Source organism: Eschrichtius robustus, chromosome 1 (genome assembly GCF_028021215.1).
Source record: "Eschrichtius robustus isolate mEscRob2 chromosome 1, mEscRob2.pri, whole genome shotgun sequence".
Classification (NCBI taxonomy): Eukaryota; Metazoa; Chordata; class Mammalia; order Artiodactyla; family Eschrichtiidae; genus Eschrichtius; species Eschrichtius robustus.
The window spans coordinates 28,101,808-28,124,276 of record NC_090824.1 but is presented as its reverse complement, the minus strand read 5'-3'; the positions used below and the strand labels follow the sequence as shown (position 1 = coordinate 28,124,276).

The 22,469-nt window shown below is 47.9% G+C and overlaps 3 protein-coding genes across 7 annotated transcripts in view; 1 reads left to right on the top strand and 2 right to left on the bottom strand.

Annotated features, from left to right (window-relative positions):
- Positions 1 to 462: 462 nt before the first annotated feature.
- On the bottom strand, positions 463 to 9,187 carry NPC2 (NPC intracellular cholesterol transporter 2). Its single transcript, XM_068542561.1, has 4 exons — positions 8,979 to 9,187; positions 5,659 to 5,766; positions 3,531 to 3,703; positions 463 to 1,221 (listed from the first exon to the last, which is right to left on the bottom strand). Exons 1-4 carry the CDS (start codon positions 9,058 to 9,060, stop codon positions 1,135 to 1,137), a joined length of 450 nt encoding a protein of 149 aa, XP_068398662.1. The 5' UTR covers positions 9,061 to 9,187; the 3' UTR covers positions 463 to 1,134.
- Positions 9,188 to 9,491: 304 nt separating this feature from the next.
- On the top strand, positions 9,492 to 15,473 carry ISCA2 (iron-sulfur cluster assembly 2). Of its 2 annotated transcripts, none has more exons than XM_068542888.1 (4): positions 9,492 to 9,568; positions 9,785 to 9,887; positions 10,009 to 10,124; positions 10,567 to 15,473. In XM_068542888.1, the coding sequence occupies exons 1-4, from the start codon at positions 9,510 to 9,512 to the stop codon at positions 10,739 to 10,741; spliced, it is 453 nt and encodes a 150-aa protein (XP_068398989.1). In that variant the 5' UTR covers positions 9,492 to 9,509; the 3' UTR covers positions 10,742 to 15,473. The 2 variants fall into 2 exon arrangements, with proteins under 2 accessions (XP_068398989.1, XP_068398980.1); XM_068542879.1 differs by having other exon boundaries at positions 9,494 to 9,568; positions 9,782 to 9,887.
- LTBP2 (latent transforming growth factor beta binding protein 2) overlaps positions 13,876 to 22,469 on the bottom strand; it is a 100,333-nt gene continuing 91,739 nt past the window's right edge. For all 4 annotated transcript variants that reach the window (XM_068542714.1, XM_068542704.1, XM_068542723.1 and 1 more), the window contains 9 exons: positions 21,803 to 21,946; positions 20,743 to 20,934; positions 20,532 to 20,615; positions 19,697 to 19,825; positions 19,284 to 19,421; positions 19,024 to 19,191; positions 18,435 to 18,716; positions 17,289 to 17,438; positions 13,876 to 16,839 (listed from right to left, as the gene is read on the bottom strand). In XM_068542714.1, coding sequence (XP_068398815.1) covers positions 16,694 to 16,839; positions 17,289 to 17,438; positions 18,435 to 18,716; positions 19,024 to 19,191; positions 19,284 to 19,421; positions 19,697 to 19,825; positions 20,532 to 20,615; positions 20,743 to 20,934; positions 21,803 to 21,946 — 1,433 coding nt within the window. In that variant the 3' untranslated portion in view covers positions 13,876 to 16,693. The remainder of the gene's footprint in view (positions 16,840 to 17,288; positions 17,439 to 18,434; positions 18,717 to 19,023; positions 19,192 to 19,283; positions 19,422 to 19,696; positions 19,826 to 20,531; positions 20,616 to 20,742; positions 20,935 to 21,802; positions 21,947 to 22,469) is intronic.

Genomic DNA, 22,469 nt, shown 5'->3' with positions numbered 1-22,469 from the left:
CAGGAGGTTCCCAAAGATTGCTGTGCTTATGCCAACTTGTAACTTCCTACTCCCCGCCTCAACCCCAAATTCAGTTCCCCTGACCTTGCAGATGTTGTTATTCAACTAGGTGATGTTTGCTTTCACTGTTTCTTTCAATCACACTTGGTGGTATAAGACTGTGCAAAGTGAAGCAAACAAGGTCATTTTGTGTAAGATAGAGAGGTGAGGCCTAACTGTGTGAAAGGGAGAAATGGCAGTTTCTGAAAGTCATGTCTTTACAGTACTGCACTCTGGGACCATGGGACCGGGTGTCCACCTCCCATGGATCTGGGGGAACATACTCTGTGAAAGAAGCAGGTGTCCACAGCCCAAATGCGGAAGAAAAGATTGACGAGCTTTTATTTATTCAAAGGGACATTCCCAGGTGCATAAAGAAGCCACAAGTTAGTGTTGTTAAAAAAAAAAAAAAAATCAAACATCTGCTAATCAAGTGGTGCATTTAATGAAAACCACCTAAGATAGTAAAGGAGACATGAGCTAACTGCAGAGAATTTCTGTCGTAGAATACCTCCCCTCCACTACCGCGCTGGACACCACTGCAGAGCAAGTCATGGCCGGTGAAGCAGCGGAGCTGGAGGTGAGGAAGCTCACTGGCCAAATGCACTGAACTCAACGAGGCACGTGGAGATGAGGAACCTGCAGATGTAATATCCCACCTAGATGGATGTGGTTTGGAACCCGTGCTTTGCTGCAAGGGCTGGTAACCCTAGGGCAAGTTATCCAATATCCCCCAAGCAGCCTCATTTGGATCATGTCTGGTTAGACCCTCCTTATTCCAAAAGCAAAAACCAAACCAAAACAAACAAACAAACAAACAAACCCCCCCCCCCCCGAAGACAGTTAAATCAATCCCTACAGTCTCACTTTCTCCTCTTTCCTTCAACCCTTTTACAAAGGATAATACAGGGGCAACAGTTCTGAGCTCTCAGGAAATAGGGTCTTAGATGCTTTTGGAGGTTGAGAGGCTAGAACGGCAGTCTAGAAATTCCTTTCATCTTATGGCACTGATTTAGTTTATAGACTTTATTTCTCCTCCTCTCCCTCCACCCGTGCTCTCTCACCCCCAGATGGACATATTGGCATCAAATAGCTCTAGCTTTCAATCTGTACTGGGATCTGCCAGCAGAAGAGACGTTGGTCGTTGTCATCCTTAAGTTCCCACTCCACCACCAGTTTTATCTGGAGAAAGAGAAAAAGAATTGGGAAAAATGAAACTAGAACCTCAGCTCAATCCAGAATGGGTTTAACTATGAATCCTAAATGTAAATTGTAACAAACTGCCTAATTCCTCGTCCTTTTCTTAAGTCATGCCATCACGAAGGCTGCTTGGGATATGGGCACAGCCCGTGTCCTTAAGCATAGAAGGGCAAACCAAGTTACACCTAGGATTTGGTGTTAGCAGTGCCACATCCTAGTCTAGTTAGCTTCTCAAATACAATTTCTAAAGTGTTCTTTTCCCTCTGAGATCAATGGTACATAAATGAAGCCAGGACTTCCCTGGTGGTGCAGTGGTTAAGAATCCGCCTGCCAACGCAGGGCACACAGGTTTGAGCCCTGGTCGGGGAAGATCCCACTTGCCGCGGAGCAACTAAGCCCGTGTGTCACAACTACTGAAGTCCGCGTGCCTAGAGCCCATGCTTCACAACAAGAGAAGCCACCGCGATGAGAAGCCCACGCACCACAAGGCAGAGTAGCCTCTGCTCGCTGCAACTAGAGGAAGCCCGCGCGCAGCAACGAAGACCCAACGCAGCCAAAATAAAAAAATGAATGAATGAATTAATTTAAAAAAATAAATGAAGCCATCCATGAAAAATAATTTTACATTTAAACAATTTCACATGCATTTTGACAACCTGATCCAGCTTTTTCCAACTTTACCTATGAAGTATGAAGAGTAAAAAGTTAGATTCCTAGGTCTCAGGAAACTTACTTGTTAGCTGGAAAAGGAAATGTCAAAGCACAAAGGATGTTCAAAGAAGTTTAGGGTTGTGTGAATACTTTCAGGGACAATGACCTTTGTGGCAATACAGTTTTGATTAATGCCCTTAAACTGTTTTTTTTTTTTTCAACAATGTACCCCCTCAGAGATCTCTGCCTTGACTTGTTACACTCATACTATGAGCTGTCTCTTCTAATTCTTAATAAATCACTGGCACTTTGCCAGTCCTTTCTTTTTTTTTTTTTTTTTTGCCAGTCCTTTCTTAAGCTTACTTGCTTTTAGTTACAACCTCTCTTTTGTACTCAAAATGTTTCTTCAGAATGCAACATTTGAGTGACAGCGATACCCAGCTTCTTGAAACTTGTTTGATAAGTTTTTCAAGACTAGTACACATTAACTACTGTTTCACTTAGTGCACACATTAACATAGTTTAAGCTGGTTTTCAAATGAAATGTCACTTAAGCTGCGTGGCATGGCAAAACCAACAAAAACAACCACCAACAAACAAAAAACAAATGAAATGTCACTTGACAATCAATAGCTACCATATATTAAGTGCCTACTCGGTATCAGGCCCTAACTAGACATTCTGAGTTACTGAGGCTCAGATATGCCCATGATTACATGGCTGCTCTGCAAATTAATCTACAAATCTTTTCCTGACCTTTAGGGTCTCTGATACCTCTTAAGCACAGACTCCCTATATTTGAGTCTTTTTAGAATGTCTTTTAATTACTTGCTGTTTCTAGGAAATAAATGGCCAGATTGCTCCTGGTTCTACTTGATCTCCTTTTAAGAAATACAGCTCTTTTTCTTCATGGAAAAAAAGTAATCCCTTTACTTCCTCCATTCTTATCAAGATTCATATTGTTAACACAGGCTCATTCCAGCAGGCTCTATCTCACATGTGTTTGGTAGAAAAAGAAGTAGGTACAGCAGGGCGAGTCAGAGGTGAAGGTTGGGGGTGGTGGTGGTGGCAGAGGAGAGAAAGCAGAGGAAAAAGCCACCGCTCTGCTACGGACCTAATAAATTACTGCTTTCTTGTTAAGAGATTAATGGAGAAACCAGGTTTTTCTGATGACAACGCTCTGACTACTTGAAATCTTGAACTATTTGGTACCTAGCTAAAATCTTTTAACATTGCACAGGTTTTGGAATCACGAGACCTGGGTCTCAATCTAGGCTGTAATTCTTGGCAGAATGGACTCTGTTCATACTGCATAGCATTGGAGGCTAACATCTCTTCATCTGTAAAATGGGAATAGTATCACCTCTACGTAGGTGGTCACAAGAATCCAGTGAAATACTGTATATAAAAAAGGCATCGTTAGGCCCAGGATGACCATTAAGCAAGAGACAAAGAACAAAGGGACACAGTGAAAACTCTCCGCCCCAGCTCAAGATTCCTACACTCCTTTCTCCCAGGTGTCCGACTCTTCCTCACAGACATGAAGGATTCCTATTCTAATCTTTTCTTCCTGCCCCCTCTCCTCAGATTTCCAATCTAGTCACAGGACCTTCGGTGTCCTCAACTACAATGTCACTTACAGAGGGGTATTCACTCTTCACGGGTAGTTTATTCAGGTAGCTATAGGTCTTGTCTTTTTCAATGGGGCAGCTGATTCCACTCTTACAACCATCAGGCTCAGGAATAGGAAAGGGAATTGCGACGCCCATCACAATGCCATGCACCACGGCTTTGCTACTTTGAGACTGAGTGCCTAAGAGGAAAAAAAAAGAGAATAAGATGGTGAAGGAAACAGCCTATTTCCAAACTCTAAATAAAAAATTCAGACATATTCTCAAGCAACGGCATTGCTGTGATAGCAAACCAAATCCTGTACCTCTTAATTCCTAGGGTCTATTTCTATTTGGAGTTATACTTAGTACCTCCATGAATGCTATACAGCAAGCATTCACTCTGAAATTTGAAAAATGACTGAATTATACAAAAAAAAAAAAAAAAAGCAGTCAGCGGGGGCTGTTTTCTTTGCTGCTGACCCCACCTTGCTCTTCACTGCCTTCATAGTTTCGCAGGAGAATCAGAGCCACCTGGATGGATAAATAACTTTATCGAACAAGCTAACTGATTTTTGGTGGTAAACTTTGTTTACTATTTACATCAGATTCTGTCAAAGTGTATTGCGTATCTTAAAGGGTTTGGGGAGACTGGTCTCTGAATTCTCAAATACCCTGTCCAAAGGATTCCGATAGAAATTAAGAATAAAATGGGGGCTTCCCTGGTGGCGCAGTGGTTGAGAATCTGCCTGCCAACGCAGGGGACACGGGTTCGGGCCCTGGTCTGGGAAGATCCCACGTGCCGCGGAGCAGCTGGGCCCGTGAGCCACGATTACTGAGCCTGCGCGTCTGGAGCCTGTGCTCCGCTACAAGAGAGGCCGCGACGGTGAGAGGCCCGCGCACCGCGATGAAGAGTGGTCCCCGCTCGCCGCAACTAGAGAAAGCCCTCGCACAGAAATGAAGACTCAACACAGTCATAAATAAATAAATAAATAAATAAATAAATAAAAAAGAACGTGAATTTCTTTAAAAAAAAAAAAAAAGAATAAAATGGAAGACAATACGGAAAGAGGGAAGAGGAGTCTCCATAGAAATGCCACGGGCTGTAACAGTAGTGAAAGCGGTAACCCTTTAGAAACTGGGTAAAAGAAAGAGGAACATTTCTTGCTAACCTCTACCCTCCATATTGCAAGTTGGGCAGGAGGAATAAATATACTAAAATTAGGGCAATTGGAGTTATGCGCTATTAGATTCTTCTGGAGATCCAGAGCCATTGGCTCTGCTTCTTTCTTTCTGTCTGGGTTGGGAATTACTTTTGTTTAGAAGGTACTTTTTTGGTTTGGAACAATAGAGGGGACAGGGTATTGTCCAGGAGAGATAACAACTCTAGGACTTAGAGCTGTCTTTAGGCTTACAAACAAGAGATGACAGAAATCTCAAAGTTCCTAATTAGTCTGTCTAGTCTAGTTCCATAGGATAGAAAATGAGGGAAAGATTCAAGGTAGATGCTCTTTCTAGAAACAGAGATTTTCACATTGTCTAGATTCCTGGGAATCTGAAGGAAATGAATGTGGTACCAGAAAGAAACAAGTTCCAATAACATGTTTTCAAGTTGAAGAAGAAAGCTTCTTGATTGTTTCTTGGGTCACCAGTGAGCTCCCCAAACCTTACAGAGGCTAAATATTAATTGTTCCTATATTTTCAGGCAGAATATAGACTTAACAGCCGGAAGATATATTGCTTGAAATAACACTTTGGAGGCGTTCCAGAGTCTACAGGGTTGGGTTCTGTACTAACACTCTGCAGTCAGTAGCTAAGCAGAGTTGACATTCCCATGAAATCCACTGTGCAATACGGACCAAAATAGGGCACGGAGAAGCCAAGCTGTCTTCTTTGACCTGTGAAAACATGGAAATCCCCCTGTTTGCTCGAAGGGAGTCTGGCAACTATGGATTCCGAGAAACAGGCATATGGGAACCCAGTATGAGAAGGGAGCATAGTGTAAGAGCATAGTGAATCCAAGCTTTGCCCATTGAGAGGGAGGTCACAGAATTCCTGACTGCAATTCCCCTCCCTCATATTCCCACACTTATTCCAATATTTGAGATTGATGTTACGCTTTAAGATGAATTTGAAGGTAAGAGCCACTTTTACTCACTACTGGTGAACGTGACATTGACACTGTAAGACTGTCCTTTGTGCAGTTGGCAAGGCTGGGTGGAGCATGGGTTCACATTCACTTCCTTTATAACTCCGACGCCAGAACCTGCAAAAGAAGAAAAATTTATTGAAATGGGTGGGAAAACAAACCACCTAGGCTGTCTCTTACCTAACGGGAAGGTGCTCTGCCTTCCCAATGGGGGTGAGTTCTTTCTCCGACCATCCGTGGTCCCCGGGAAACTGTTCACATTTGACAGGTAAAAGGGAATTAAAGAAATTATTGAGTACACCTAGTCAGCTCCCCTGCTCTATATCCTGGGAGGGCTATTCCAGGGAAAATCATCCCCACCCTTCCTTCTATCCTGACACAGGATTTTAAAGCAGCACACACGGCATAAGCGATGGCTCAGGTTGCACAGCTACTGTTTCCATTTGGAATCTTGAGACTGGCTGCTCCCTAACTGCCCTTCCCTACTATCTTTCAATCCTGTCCTGGTAGCTCTCCAAATCAGTGGTCTCTGAGCTTTGTATACTCCTACCGATGAGAACAATTTTAAGCATGCACCTGTAGTACATTCTACTCTGGAACCTGTGTTCTTCAGAATAAGTGTCTTTGAGGCAGGGTGTGTGTCCTTTTTTTTTTCAGTCTAAACAAGGACAAAAATACCTTGACCAAAAAAGGTTAAGTACAAATCTTTAAGAATCTCCTTACTTCATCCAGGCCCCTGAAAGCAGACAGCTGAATGGCAGAGAATGCAAGTAAACAACAGGGTAAGCTTAAGCTCCGCCACTCATATACCACTGCTGACAGCTAGACTCTGGGATCCGACAACTGGCTTTGAAATCTCACTGGCTCCATTACTTACTATGGAACCTTAAGGCAAGATACTTAGCCTCTCTGGGGGCTAATAATGGTACCTACCTCATAGGGTAGGTGAGCTAATACACATATAGCTCTGAAATAAGTGCTTGGAACATAGTAATGCTATATAGGTATTCATTATTACTATCATATTGGGATTTAGTCCAGGAATTCAATCCAGAGTAGCTGCTCCTGGGTGGGTTAGCAAGTTTCCCTTTCATACAAAAGGTGAGCCTCTCACCTCAAATTTACTTTGCGGGTAGAAATTATGGATCTAGACAATATGGACTCTGTCTCAGAAGTAGAACGCATGAAGACAGAAAGGAAATGGCAGGTTGAGAGCACATTATGTGCCTGCTCTTGGGTGGAAGAGTCGTGTCGTATTGACTAACACTGCTCCAGCTAGGTCTGTAAATCATACTTTGCAGTTCCCTATCCCCAACTTGCTTCTCCATCATGGCAAAGTCCTCAAACAATAAATACAAGATTCTCTTCTTTAAGCACTCTCTTCCACTCTGTCCTATCGTCTATGGCCAGGAAAAAAAATATCCGGAATTTTAGTCAACAGCTTATTGAAAATCAGTGCTTATGCTGAAGCTTTCAACTTCTAGTTTCTTTCAAGGCTGGGTCACATGATCTAGTAGGAACTGAGTCGAGGGCAGTACTTGTAGCTCCTTCATCCAGTTTTATTTTTGCTGACAAGACGTTCCTGGATTTCCAATGTCAATAGAGCAAACTTCTCAGTCCTAACCTGCAAAAATTGCAAAACTAGTTCGCTTGGCCCCATTTCTCACTTGAGGAAATACCACTTCGGGGAAAGGGGGCATAGAGTGGGACTCAAAAAACCTTTTGATGTGGGCACTGAAGTTTTTACACTGTATTTCCCAATTCAAAAGTAAATTGAAAGTCTGTAACTGAAACTCTCCTTCCCTTAAGAGGTTTTTGCCATAGGTCTAACAGCTGCTTTTTTCACGTGAGCAGAACAATGTCAGGATTTAGTTTCTTTAGTTGTTTTTCTTTTTTTAATTTTTAATTTTTTTGGCCGTGCCGCGCGGCTTGCAGGATCTTAGTTTCCTGACCAGGGATCAAACCCGTGCCCCCTGCAGTGTAAGCGTGGAGCCTTAACCACTGGACGGACAGGCGAGTCCCCCCCCCCCCTTTTTAATGTTAATGTTACTGTTGAAACATTGTTAAAGTGACTCACAAACACCCACTAGTTTCATACTGCTTACTAGGAACCTGGTTCCTTACTGCTGTAAGAACTTGAGCAAGTACCTTTATGTGCCTGTTTCCTCATCTGTAAAATAGATTGTGAGAGTTGAGTGACAATAAAGTTAACAGTGTCTTCATCCAAATGTTGGCCACTACGTTTAATGGAGGGAAAGGCAGTAATTTGAGGTGATAATAGGATCTTTCAAATGCCAGTCTCCTAGTTCAGTGGAACAGCATTTGTTAAGTATAAATAGGCCAGCAATTTTTATTCCTTAATCACACCTGTCTCCTAGCCCCCAACTTTGCTTTTGCCTCAACATGAATTTTGGAGATATAGTGGAAAGAGTATTTCTTCCCTCATTTACTTTTCCAACAAATATTTATTAAGCAGTTACTATTATCTGGGCACTGGATACGAAGGAGCAAATTTATTCTGGTTGCCATTCTGCTGTGTGACTGGGTAAGTAACCTAACATCTCTGGAATTCAATGATTGACTATAGGAACTCTAAGTTTCCTTCCAGCTCATAAATTTTATAAAATCCGTTTCATGCCTCTTGCATTTATTACTACACCCCTCCACTTCAGAAAAGTTCTGCTCAAACAATTTGATAGACTTGACTGAAGGAACTCACAGTTTCTACCCCCTGTTGTGTTTCTCAACAAAGATTCCAACCACAGCTGCATGAGAGGGTTATGCATCACAAGTTGTGACCAGAAACATGAGTTCTATAAATAGGAGAGGAAAACTGGTAAGAATCACAAAATTCCCTAGCCCAAAGGACGCCCTAATAACTCATGAAAAGGAGAACTGACTTTCGACTTGTCAGCAAAAGGGAAATTTAAAAAAGCAAAAGGAGTGGAGAGGCAGAGGACATCCAAGACACAAGGCATAAATAAAAAGCAGTTTTGCGCCTCACCGCTTACGCCCAACGCTGCACATGGACCTTCGGTTGTTTGCCCTACAATCTTTAGGAAACTTCAGCAAAAGGCCCACCTCCAGGAATGTGCTGGGATCCCAAACACAAGTTCCAAGGAAGGAGAAAAGTTGTGAGTGGTCGGGTTTCATCCAGGCCAGCACCCTGTCCCCTACCCCAACCCACTCCAGCCCACTCCACGAGGGGTCCGAGGCTGAGCCTGGCCGCCCGCGGGACCCACCCAACCTAGCTCGGAGATCTTAGCACCGGGTTCTGTCGGGGGCTCCCGCAGAGGGTGAGGGAACCTCAGGCTGGCCCCGGGGCTCACCGCAGTCCTTGAAATGCACCGGCTCGGCCAGGGCGGAGGCGCTGAGTGCCAGGAACAGGAACGCGGCGCACAAGAAACGCATCGCAGCTAAGACCGCAAGCTCAAGGAAAGAAGAACCGGACTCCGCGGTCACAAGATAAACCTTCAGGGGCGGGCCGGGGGAGGAGCCCCGTCAGGCGACCGGTCACCAGCAACCGGGTCCGAGGCCTGCCCGCGCCCCGCCCCCGGCTCCAGGGAGCCAGACACGGTGTCCCAGACATTCGCAAACTCCGCCCATCCGGTCCGCTCTGCTGCCGGGCCAGCCGGCTTCCATCTCCCTCCGGCCCGACCCCTCTCTCCAATGCTCCGTCCGGGCTTTGTGGGTGCGTCCCCGCTTCCGCAATGGGAGCATTTCTAGCCAATCAAATCCCCCCTCCTCCTGCACCACCCAATAGGTGTGCTCAGAGGCGGGGTCTCTGTGGATCCCGCTTCCCGAGGCCCAGAAGCAGAAGGGGATTGGGACAGTGCGAGGGGCGGTGCTTGTGGAAGAAAATGGCGGCCGTCAGAGGGTTGTGTCTAACCGCTGCGGCTGTGAGAGCAGTCACTCCCTGGTAAGGGGGCAGGTACCAAGCCTAGAAAAGCACCTGGGAAGGGTGTTTGGTTCTGCGCCTCCAGGACTAAAGGGAAGCTAAGGCTCGCGGGGGAGGTGAAGGTCTGGCGTGAGGCTGTCCAGCTGGAGGGACTTCAGGTTTGGCTTGAGGCTGTCCAGCTGGAGGGCGCCAGGTGCCTCTCTGCTCCCAGGCTCACCCTCCCCCCTTGCGCAGCAGGCTCCTCGCGGCCTCCCGCGGACCTCGGGCGCTTCGGGAACTGTCGTCCTCCAGCCCCGAAGCTGGCGAAGGGCAGATCCACCTCACCGACAGCTGCGTCCAGGTAAGAGGCCGGACGCGGGGCAGCGGTGGCGGGCGAGGGCCGGGAGTGGGGGTTCTCCCCGTGGCCCACCTTTCTCTCTCCCCTTGCCTGGCATTCTTGACCCCCCCTTCCTGCATTTCAGAGGCTTCTGGAAATCACCGAAGGGTCAGAATTCCTCAGGCTGGAGGTGGAGGGAGGTGGATGCTCCGGATTCCAATACAAATTTTCACTGGATACAGTTATCAACCCCGACGACAGGCAAGGAGAAAGGGGTGGGTTCCCAGAGAATGTGCAGGAGGGATAAAAGTGTCTCCAGTTTAAGGTGCACTTTTATTGCACATTTAAAACGTTTGCTAAGGATAATTTAACATCACCCTTCTCACACAGTGGGGATAGAGTGAAGATTTGTCTTGATTCAAAATAACTAAGTCATAGGAGGAAAACTGGCCCGTCTAGGTGCATAGGGTAGTTGGTAGAGGGTCAGGCTGGACTAGAAAGATTCCAGGCTTAAATCTCTAAACATTTCCTAGTATTCATTCCGTTGAATCTTTTTGCCTTAAAGAAGATCAGCACCTGTTAGAGGTAATAAGGGAAGCTTCTCTGTATTTCAGAAAACAGAGGATGTGCATCTCTGGGCTCAGAGGGTGTTATGTTTTTGGTGTGTATGATATTCATTAATGCCTTCCTCCCATCTTTTCAGGGTATTTGAACAGGGTGGGGCAAGAGTGGTGGTTGACTCTGATAGCTTGGCCTTCGTGAAAGGGGCCCATGTGGACTTCAGCCAAGAACTGATCCGAAGCTCATTTCAAGTGTTGAACAATCCTCAAGCACAGCAAGGCTGCTCCTGTGGGTCATCCTTCTCTGTCAAACTTTGATGTGATGACAGGTGACCCAGAGATTACTATCATCTCTACGGACTTGAGGAACCTGGGATTAGAAGAATTCTAGAGGTTTCCTTCCAATCATGTCCCTCTCACAATTTGATTTCCCTCAATCCAGGAATGCTGTGTTTCACCACTATTTATTTTCAGAATGTGAAGCTTTTACTCTTGAGTTAATTTCTCCCACACAGTTGTAAGGCCAAGCCTGTAGATGCTAAGACTTAGCATATTACCTAAGATTTAGTAACTTGTTGAAACCAGTATCATCTGTAGAGCCTCCAAGGTTCCAGAATTTGGAATTCTCTGGCCTTCAGAGCTACTTGTACATATGTGTATAGCTATGTACAAAAGCTTCATTTTAAAGAAAGTCCTTAATTACTTGTGTTGTGGATCAGGGTCACAGATTGGGTAGGTTGAACACTGGTTACTAGGCCAGAGAGGATGAAAAAGGCAAATGAAATGTTATCTTTTTCACCTCATCCTTCCTGAATGTGCTAGTTGACTTACCCTTATTTTCTATGCAGCCCATTCTCTGCTTCCCATTTGTTACAGCAGATACATTTTCCTCTCATATTCATGAATCTGCTAGATTCACAAAACCAATCGCCCATCACCCAGAAAACTTGGACCTAAACCTCACTGATACTTGAATTGTTTGACAAATAGCCTCCATACTCCATATTCACACAGACATTTTAAGCTTCTTTGATCATTTAGTGACTGAATCTTTTTAGAATATGTTGCTTCACTTACCTTATGGTGTAAAATGTTTCTGGTCTCATTGCATAGCAGGAATTGGAATTGGTCCCTTTCTTGGCATAGATAATAGATACTTGGGGATTTTTTTTTTTTTTTTAGTTTGGACTACCAGATAAAATGCAGGATGCCCATTTAAATATGAATTTCAGATAAATAGCAAATAATTTTTAGTATAAGTGTGTCTCTGAATACTAGAAATTATTTGTTGTTTATCTGAGATTCAAATTTAACTGGGTATCCTGTATATTTATTTGTTAAACTTGGTAATCTTACTTTAGAGTCACTGAAAGAAGAGCTTTTTAGCCACAAATTCCAATGAATTTTAAAGTACTTGTTTGGTATAGCACTTAAATAGGCTAAAGAGCTAGAAATAATCGTGGTTTGTGTGTGACGGAGCTGGGGCAGCCAGAACTGCATGGACAGACAACTAAAACAAGATAAAAACACCACCACCACCATGACAAATGATTAATGAACGCTAATGCTGGGGAAACCACAACCAAGTTGATTCTGTAAGGATTATTGGTTAAACCCATCTTTTCCTCGAGAGCCTAAAAGCTCATGTCAGCAAATCTTGTATTTCTGGACTGGACTGAAACTTTTATAGACTGGATTGGAATTAAGGTCATTCAATAAAGAATTTACCATTAGAAAAATAGAAATACAGAATTTAGAGACAAAATATCTGAGACAGAAACTTCATACTTACATTTTCAATATGGGAAAACCTAGGACTTAGAGAAGACAAACCTATCGTGTGTGCAGTGTGTACAAAGATGAAAGAAGGGGACAGTCAGAAACCTGAGCAGTTTTTTTTTTAGCAGATATGCATGGAAGGGGGCAGAAAGCAGCATACTGTGGAAGTGTCTGTGTGTAACTCTGCTAAGCCATTGAAAGTTGCTGCCAATACCTGGGCCTAATAAGATTTTCAGCTCAGACTAAGTCCTTTCATCCTCCTTAGAAGGAGATTTTGTTAATTTGAGGTGTTAAACCTCTTCTTCCATGATATTTTTGTGGGTTATTTATTTATATGGTGGTCTTAGCACAGGCATAATAGCTTTAGTTGTTCAATAAACAATTAAATTCCAGTGGTGAGTTAGGCAGGAACAGGGTCTCTTTGATTGACCATGTGTAAATACCTCCTATTAATGGAAGAATTGGAATTTTGTGTTTACAAAGGGTGGGTTAGGGAGGAATCACCTTATCACACTGGAAAAGCTTCATAGGGAAACCTGAGGTGGTGACAAGAGGTCCCCATTGGAGGAGGGCAATGTAGAAATTTTAAGAACACAGGGCAGGGGGAGTTGATAGCATCAGGGGGACAGGGCAGTTGGCTTGGAATAATAGTAAGTGGTGGTAAAATAGGTTTAAGATCTTCTGCAGGCTCTTCTGACCAGATGCCCTCTTCCTGGCAGGCCGTAAAAGCCAGCAGACGTTTTCACAAATTTTCCTCACTGTGCAGTTCATTTAGGAAAATGTTGTACTCTTCCAGTATCAGCTGGAAGATTTTTTTTGCCTCCCTGTTACTTTGAGGGGAGGTTATCAAGAGGCTATTTATTGCAGAATTGGTTTTATTTAACTTCATAAGCTAGTGACTGCCTGGGGCAACATGCCCCACCATTGCCATAGCCAAACATAATTGTGTAAGAACTGAAGGCACAGGAGCCCTCCCTCTGCTTTATGTGTGAATCTTTATGTTGTCGCCTCAAAAGAGGGGGCTTCTCGGTCAACATCCAGATCTTTCCTTGTTGCGGAATCATACTCTTCAGTTACATGATTGATAGTGACCAGTGGTATATAAACTATAGGTGTCCCACCCACCCTTAGTTTCTTTGGGAATGTTGACCAGTTACAAGGGATTCAGAAGTAAGAGATTAGGAAGGACTACTAAGGTAGGTGTCCAAGAAGATACTCTTCTTTCTCTAACTTTTCGTCTGAGAATTGCGCCCCATTCTTTTGGTCTTTTGTCATAAAGCGTGAGCGGAGGGTCGACATTTGGCAGGAGCATCCTATACAGAGAAGTGGGCAGCACTGACTGTCATGGGGTCGCCCTCCCGTGAACTCTGGCCCTGAACTGACACCCTGCAGTGGGCAGAGCCTAACACTGTCCCTTGCAACATTATCATGGCCTTGCATGTTTGTCTCAAAAGCAGGAAACTCCTCTACTTTTCTAGATATCTTGCATTGATATTTATGATTGCTCTTTTAAAATCCTTGTTTGCCGTTTCTCCACAGAAATGCCGCAGGGCTGTTTAAAGGAAGTTTGCTTTAAGAAGTTTTGAAATAATTATCATCTGGCTTTAATTGTAAAATATAGTCAGATAAGTATATAAAGAGAGGGAGCATTTAAGCAGTCTATGTCCAGCAGCTGTATTTAAAAATATTTTATTTTTGAATAGGTAAGGCATATGGTACAAAATTCAAAAAGACACAAAAGGGAATACAGTGAAAAGTCTCCCAATCCTGTGCGCATCCACTCTGTTGCCCTCCCCATCAACTACCCTTGTTTCTAAGAATTTAGCCCACAGGTACAATTCCGTAGATATAATGTGAAATAACATATGCACAAGAATGTTCATTACACCATTATGTTTAATAGCAAAAGATAGGAAACAATGGAAATATCCATTAATAGGGGACTGATTAAATAAATTATGATTTATCCGTTCAATGGAGAAGTATACAGTTATAAAATAGAATGAGACAGCCATTTATGTGCAAGTATGTATTCAGTAAAAAAAGTGCAGAACAGCATGCACAGTGTGCCATTTGTGTTTCTAATACAAGGAAGTATGTGTAATGCATGAAATATCTTGGGAAGGGCGAACAGGAAGGTGAGGGGTGAGAGGAGGAACAGTGGGGACAGCATTTAAGAAAGTGCAGTGCCCGAAGGCTATATTGAGGAATGGTGAGTTCTCTGAAATATGGCGTGTGAGGTGGAGTGGCAAGGATGAGGTTAGCAGATATCCAATTCTTTTCCCCCTCTGTTTTAGACAAATAGCAATAGCAGCGTAGGCTTCACTTTGTTGTATAACCTTCCTTTTTCCCTTAATCTATTTTGGAAATCTTACCCAGGCATTTAGAGACACTTTTTTTTTTCTTATTAGGGCTCCATAGCAATTAATTGCTTCTAACCTTTTGCTATTACAAATAATGCTATAATAAATAACCTCTTACATATGTCAGTTTACATTTGGTGAGAATATATCTGAAGGTTAAATTCCGAGAAGTGGAACTACTGATTTGAAGAGTAAGTGCTTTTATAATTTTGAAAGACATTGCCATATTATCCTCTTCAGAAGTTTTGTCAATATATACTCCTGTCAGCTATGTACGTGAGTACCTCTTTCCCCAGGTGCTTGCCAACTAGGAGTTTTAACAAACTTAAATCTTTGCCAATCTGACAGTTTAAAAAAGTGTCTCAGTGTAGTTTTAACTTGTATTTCTTTTTATTATGAATGAAGGTCAGAATATTTTCATATGTTTAAGAACTATATATTTTTGTCTGCTGAGAACATCTCAACTAGTATAGTGACCTAGAACAAATTATTTAAGCTTTGTAAGTCCAAGTTCCTCATCTGTAAATTGGGAGTAAAAATAGTAAGTAGGATTGTTGGATGATTAAATGAAATTTGTGTACAGCATTCAACACAGGCCTGGCACATAGCAAGCATTCAATAAGTTATTTTGTGATGGCTGACAGAGCAGCAGGTAGGACAGGACAGATTAAGAAAAGAGCATTCATCTCCATGTCTTCAGGCGCACAGAGCCTTGTTCATTTACATTGCCATTCATCAGAGAAATGCAAAGTCAGAGCTTTCTTTGTCTTGGAAGAGGAAAGAACCTTTTCCTATTGGATATTGGAACCCAATCATAGGCTGTCGGCAGAGCTGGCGAGGGGGTAGCACAGCCTCATCTCTAACATTTAGACTCAGCCAAGAAATTTGGTTTATAAATTTGGTTTAATATGAAATAAAAACAAAAACAGAAGAGCCCAGATGTACATTTCTTTATTCCACCGTGGTTTTAAACTCCCAGCTAGCCAAAGTTGGAGTGAGTCTCTACTTGTAAACTCAGTGGGATGCCAGCCAGCCGTTTTATGAAGGGGAAGAGGACAGAGGCCTCTGAGTAGAGAGAAGAAACAACATAGGAAATCTCGCTTCCCCTAAACAAGATTACGCTGTATCTCATAAGCTAGAAAATAGACCTCTTTATTTTTAGCACATCAAACTGGTGTCCACAAAAGGAGAGCCCAGGAGAGATTTGCTTCCTGTAAGAAGCAGTATGTATTTAATAGAGGTCTTCGGAGGTGGGCACCCTGCTTTGTGGCAGCCCCTGCTGTGGTGTACAGGAGCTATTGCTGGGTAGATTCTGAATGTTTATTTACCTGAAGCTACTGAATATTTTCTTTAGACTTGTATAAAGCCCTTGCTCCCCCTTTTTTTTATCAACTCCCCATATTTTTTTACATTGCCTTTTTGCTGCTTTCTCAGGCTCCTTGCTCCCCTTCATTTGTGTCTCTTACTAGCAATATAGTATCAGTCTTGCTTCTCTGAGATGAGGGGATCTTCTGCCCTTCCCCGGGGCCACAGGACTGGCAACAGGGTGGAGATGTGGCACAACTGGCCCAGACCACATTGGCTGAGTGGTGGTGATGGTTCTTGGGAGGAGGCATTGGAGTCACTCCCCAAACTCCCCCCAATCCTTTTCGGCTTGATAGATTCTGAAGGACCATCCCAGGGCAGATAATAGCCTCTGATCCAGGTGTGGAATCATCAGGATGATACGTGGATCATGGCTGGAAAAGGGTGTGTGCAGTGTGAGGCCGAAGGACCTTGCATGTTTGCACAGCTTGAGGGGCTGGTTCAGGGCCATCCTTTGGTAAGCATACCATAGCAAGGCCAGGACAGATGGCAGACTGGGCCTCACGGCCAGTGGTTGAAGCATTAAAGCATTTGGTGGTGTTTGAGCCAAGCAAGGGCATGGCGGTGTGGAGTTGGTGACAGAAGCTCACAGCCAGAGCCGAAGCTGGGGGAGATGAAAAGCAGGTGAGGCTGGCTGGGAGCTGGCTGCAGGGCCTGCTGCCCGGTGTCTTCATGTCGTCTCCCCAACTAGGAAAGCTTCCTCAAGGCCCTGCCTGTGGCCAGGGCCCATTTCCAGGTAACTGCCTGCACTGACCCCTCGCTGCTACTCCTTGGCGGTGCAGCGTGGGGGGCCTGCCTCGGCAACATAACCTGGGGGGCAGTGGCAGCGGTAGGAGCCCTCCGTGTTCTCGCAGTGACCATGGACACAGAGTGCTGCAGGCCCGTTCAAGTCATCACATTCATTCACATCTAAGAGGAGGAGAGGGAAGAGAGAGCTGTAGGGAGCCCACATGCCTCCGGCCTGCTGCCTCTGTCCCTCTGGCCACTAAGCCCTGACCCCTGCCTTGCAGTGGAATCCTAGATGTGGCGGCCGGAGGATAAAGTCACTGCCCAAAAGGAAGCAACTCACGGACACAAAGCCGGTGATAGTGAGCCCATACTGTGACCATGCTGTCTTGTCCCTGCCTTTCTTCTATCTGGGAACCTCCATGGAAAGGGCTTTCTAAACACAGCGTAGACCTTTGGAGCTCTCACTGCTCGGCCTGGATCCCGGCAGGCCTGCTAGGGGGCAGCAGTGGATCTCCCAGCTAGGCTCAGTCCTGTACCCCCAGTGAGCAGTGGGCCAGTCTGACTTTTCCACATGGAGCCAGCAGGGCCGTCCTGCTCCCTGGGCGTTGCCTCTGTGATTCCAAACCTACCCACACAGGCCATGTTGGCCATGTCCAGCTGGAAGCCCTCGAAGCAGTCACAGGTGTAGCCCTCCTGCACGCGCACGCAGCGGCCATTCTCACAGCCGTTCAGGATGCCGCACTCCTCTGCCTGAAGCCCTTCAAAGCCGGCCTGGTGCTCTGGTAGGAGGGAGTCAGAGAGAGAAGGGGTCTAAGGCCTTGTACCCTGGGGCCCTCGCCCTCCGTTCAGAGGGTTTCCTCTAATGAACTCCTGGGGTCGGGGTGGGGAGGATCATAACACTCTCACAGAAAGATGCTGAGACAAAAAGCAATACTCTTAAAAATAAGTACGTGTCCTTTTAGATGGGGAGACACGCTTACTTTAAATGAGGGCTCTGGGGAGGTTGGGACTCACTGCTTTCACAACACCAGGGTTCCTGAGCGCTTGGGTGTCCCTGTACAGTTTTGATTTTGTTGTGGTTGGCGGCAGGGTATTCTGTTAAAATCTTTACATAGTTTTTTTGGGGCGGACACGATTGGTAGCAAAAGGGAATTACCCTCACTCACCACAAAGCAAAACTCCTCCAAGATCTGCCTAACCCTCTTTTTTCTCTAAGCAACCCCCCCTCCCCTGGAAAAGACCCTGTCCCTAATCTCAGTGCAGTTTTGATCAGTCTGATGCAGTGGCTGTCCCTGTGGCAGGTACCGCGTCCACTGCACAGATGCCAGGCCCGACTTCCTCATTAGAATCCAAGTCCTGAGTGCTGGGGTCATTGCCACTTACAAACTGGGTCACCACAGTGGACCTTTAAAGTGATTAGAAATCCTTGATTCCCATTTCAGGTCACGAGTGTGAACCTGTAGAGCAGGGTATCCTGCGTACTGTAAGCGGCGTGGCGGGACGTGCTGCTGTCCCCCTCTTCAACTCCCACAGGCAGCTTTTGAGGTTGGGATGATGCCCTGTACCTCTGTGTGTCCCCTGTGCTAGTCCGTCAGAGGGAGGTGTTAGTGTGTGACCCGGGCGTTTGGAGTTTTCCCTTGAGTGACCCGTGAGGGGCCTTGGTGGTCTTTTCCCTTCCCTGTCCTCACCCTGCTGACAGTGATGAGCACATGGAGGAGATGGAAGTGAAACAGCTTCAGAGCCCACCTCTTCCCCACTTTTGCAGCAACACAGACCTGGATGGCTGGCCACGTAGTGGGGCTGGAGTTCTGAGGGCTGCAGGGGAGGCTCAAGGACCGGTGTGCGGTCCCCTGGGCGGCTGGCTACGTTGGGGAAGAGCGGCTCAGGGATGGTGTCCTCGGGGCCCAGGTAGTTGTAGAAGGGGACCCCGTCTGGGCCATAGAGGCTGTAGTGCAGGTCCTCGGGCCCCGGGCCATACTCATAGCCGGGCCGGAAGTGGACCCCGGCCTCCCGCTCCGCTTCAATGCGGGCCACGTTGCACAGCTGAGCGTAGACCTCTGTCAGGGAGGAGGGAGAGAGGAAGCTGGGCCTGGCTCCTGGTAGCTGAAGCCTGGAGTGCTGTTTCCCCAGCTCACGCTCACCACCCCACGGAGAGAGGGAGCGTGCTGGGACTGCCATCCTCTCCCCCGCCACTCCCTGCCCCGCTCTGTCCCCAAACAACAGGGACGGAAGACAGGGCCTTGACTTGCCCTACTCCATTCTAAATCCACCCTTCCAAGGTGAGGACACTCCCTACCCTGGGGCCCAGCCCAGCTCTGCAGGTGTCCCCGCTTCCCTTCTTCAGGCACAGGCCGCCCTTCTCACCAGAGCTCCTGGGGGGGCACAGAGCACACTGCTGGCTCCAGGCCTCGCCGTCCTGGCAGCAGCACTCAGTGTAGGTGGTGTGGCGCCCGTGCAGGGGATGGCTGCACACGTAATTGGTGACTTTTTTCCAGCAGATGTCCGTGTGGATGTCATGGTCAGGCAGGTCCTCTGGTGGCACAGGGCACGGAGGCATGTGAGACCCCCCAGCCCAGGTCCGCTCCCCCTGCTGCCCCACTGCCCCATGCGCCCCCCCCACTGACCCGCACCGCTGGTGCTGTTCACGCAACGCTGCTGGCTGAGGTCCAGGGTGAGGGGCGGGCTGCAGAAGCAGTGGAAAGAGCCTTCTGTGTTCATACACCCGCCATTCTCACAGGCCATGTCCTGGCACTCGTCGTGATCTGGGAGGCAGGGAGATGGGAGGAAGGTCGGGGGCAGTGCCAACGTGGCCTGCCCACAGGCCACCTTCAGGGAAGGGGGTTTTCTTGTAACTGCGTCCCCTCCTCACCCCCTTCCCAGGGATGCCTTTCCAGTAGGTTCCCTCACCTCAGACCTGCCCGCTGTGGCGGGTGTCTTCCCCGGGAAGTGGAACTCCCAGCAAGAGTTGGGCTGGCTGGCAGGGGTGGGTGAGCGTTCAGCTCTGGGCCCCGGGGGGGAGGGGTGGCAGGTGTCTCACCCTCACACTTCCTGCGGGCAGCATCGTAGTGGTAGCCAGGATCGCACAGGCAGATGTAGCCAGGCACCGTGTTGAGGCACCGGCCGTTCTGGCAGAGACCGGGCCCAAACATCACACACTCGTCGGCATCTGTGGGAGGGCAGAGCTGAGGCGAGGGGAAGGCGAGAAGCAGGATGGGGCAGTTCTTAGGACTAGGGGTTCCAAAGCCGTACTGGCTGGGGTCGAATCCCGGCCTTGCCACTTGCCAGGTGGGTGACTTCGGGCAAATTGCTTAAGTTCTCCTTGCCTCAGTTTCCTACCTAGAAAATATGGATACCACTACTTAAACTCTTAGAGTTATTATGAGGATTAAAAGGTTAATACACGTAAGGTGCTTAAAACGGTGCTTGGCACGTAGCAAGCATTCAAGGGGAACTACTTCCATTTCTGTTATTTCCTTTTGCAGTTTCAGGTGTGAGCCCACACCTGAACCACCCTTTCTGAGTGTGAGTTCCCCAAAGTTTCGGGCTTCGTAAGTGGCGCCAGGGAGACCAGCAGCTGCCTCCGGCCTGTGTCCCTGTGCCCTGTGACTGGGTTAGTCAAGGCATCATAGTTTGTTCCTTGGAGGGTTCAGCCTCGAGTGAGCAGAGAAACCGAAGTGGGGTTGTATAGACACTCCAGGAGGAGCTCAGGTCAGAACTTCCAGCTAAATATCTGTAGCCCTGGGACAGGAACGTTGGAAGCGCCCTGAGAGGCAGGGACTGCATGCAGAGCTTCCCTGGGGGCTTCCTGGAGGACCAGGCCGGGCCTAGTCAGGTGAGTGGCGTTTGGGAAGGAGGGTCTGTAGGGAGGTTACCTGTGTATGTGGTCTGTCCAAACATCCAGGCTCCTTCCACAGGGATGTAGCCTTTCCCACTAGGGCAGATCTCGCTGAATTCGACTGTGCAGGGAGGCATCCAAGCTCAGAGGGAGAAGGGTTCTGCCACCCCCCCTTCCTCTCCCCCCTTCTTTCAGTGTCACCCTGCAGAGCTGCCCCTGAGAGGATTTGGGACCCTTGGGGGCCTTACCTGAGTCCTCGGCTGGGCACAGCTCACAGGCATCTCCCCAGCCGGTGCCCTGGGTGCAGCAGCACTCGGCCTGCGTGGTGTTCCGGCCCAGAAGGCTGGAGCAGGGCGGCTGGCCCTTTTGCCCAGAGTAGCATCCCATGCGGATGGGGCCTGGGGGCTGTTCCCCTGGCGGGGCCTCAGGGATCCTCTGGCCTATTCGCGATAGAAGCCCCTTATTATTGTCTGTTCATGGCCCCCTGGGGCACCCTAGCCTTTGAATTTATTTTAAAAGTTAACCATTTATATAGCGCTTTACAGCATGCGAAATGCTTCCATCGTCTCGCCTGATGCTCTTCACACCCTTACGGAGAGCTTACCCTCAGCCCTCTGTCGTAGAAGAGGCAGCCGAGGCTTCGAGAAGCTAGGTGACTTGCCACAGCCGCCTAGTGGCTTAGCAGAGAGTTGACCCCCGTTCCTCTGGTGCCAAACCCCCGCTCCTTCCAGCGTACCATCCTGCCTCCCTCCACTGCAGTGGGGCGCCCCCAGTCCCTGGCATACCGTATGGGCAGCCCTCTCTGCCCATTCCTCTGCTTCACACTGTACCCCTGCCCCTCCCACCCTCCCTTGTCCTGAGTCCTGCTTGCTTTTCCCAAGTCAGAGAAGTCCAGCTGAGCCCTAGTCCAGCCGGGGCTGAGAGGCTGAACCCAGCAGCAGCTCTCGGTGGAGTGGGACGGGGAGAGTCGAGCTTAGCTCAGCTTCAGAGCCTCCCTTGGCCAAGAGCTCCTCGGGGTTGGATTGAGGGTCCCTCCAAGGCTCAATCTGAGATCCCTGGGGCCCCCCTAAGTCGGCACTATAACTTCTTGAGCCTCCTGTAGGGTCATCGCAACCCTGCAGCCTCCTGGAAGTTCCCTGGCCTGGAGCAGACTCGGCACCCCACTCTCAGACTCCCCACCCCTCGGCGCTCCATCCCTGCGCTGCAGTCCGGCCCGGCCCAGGTCCCTCTCAAGAGCTGGAGCAGTGGAAGCGCTCTGTGAGCCATGGAGTGGTGGTGCGCAGCGACGGGGTGGGGTCCGGGGCTCACCTCCAGCCACCCGCGGTCGGCAGCGCCCCTCCTGAGCGTCGTACTCCTCCAGGTCGCTGGCGCAGAGGCACAGGAAGGAGCCCTCCACGTTCTCGCAGAGTGCCGCCCCGCACACCGCCAGCATGAGCTCGCACTCATTCACGTCTGCCAGGCAGGAGGACGGGCTCGTGGGCGGAGGAGAGGCAGCCCAGGCCCCCCGCCCCGGCCTCAAGCCCAGCGGGCAGATCCTTGTCTCATCCCCCTCAAAGAAACAGGCTAGGCCTTGGGGCAAGAGTGGAAGTGGGTATGAGTTAGCAGGAAGGAGGAACAGATGAGCAGAGGGCATGGGAAGGAAGAGGAAGAAGGAGAAGCGTGGCAGAAAAGAGTCCGTAAATGGACAAAGAGGAAGGGTTCCTCCCTCTGCACGGTCCCCAAATGTGCCTCTTGAGACCTTAGGGTCTCTGCGGAAGGGTGGTGACTTCACTAGTGTGCTTGCTTCCCCTGCTGGTTGAAGGTGGCCTCACTTCCTTGACCAAACTGGCCGAAGTGCCCCTGTAGGGTGGAGCTGAAATCTCCCTCCCTTGCCACTCTATAAGGACCCCTTATGGAGCCGTGTTAGACCCTGATCATTTCAGGAGGAGGGCCGTAGGGCCCCTTTATGCAGGGCAGCCAAGATCTGTGGAGATTG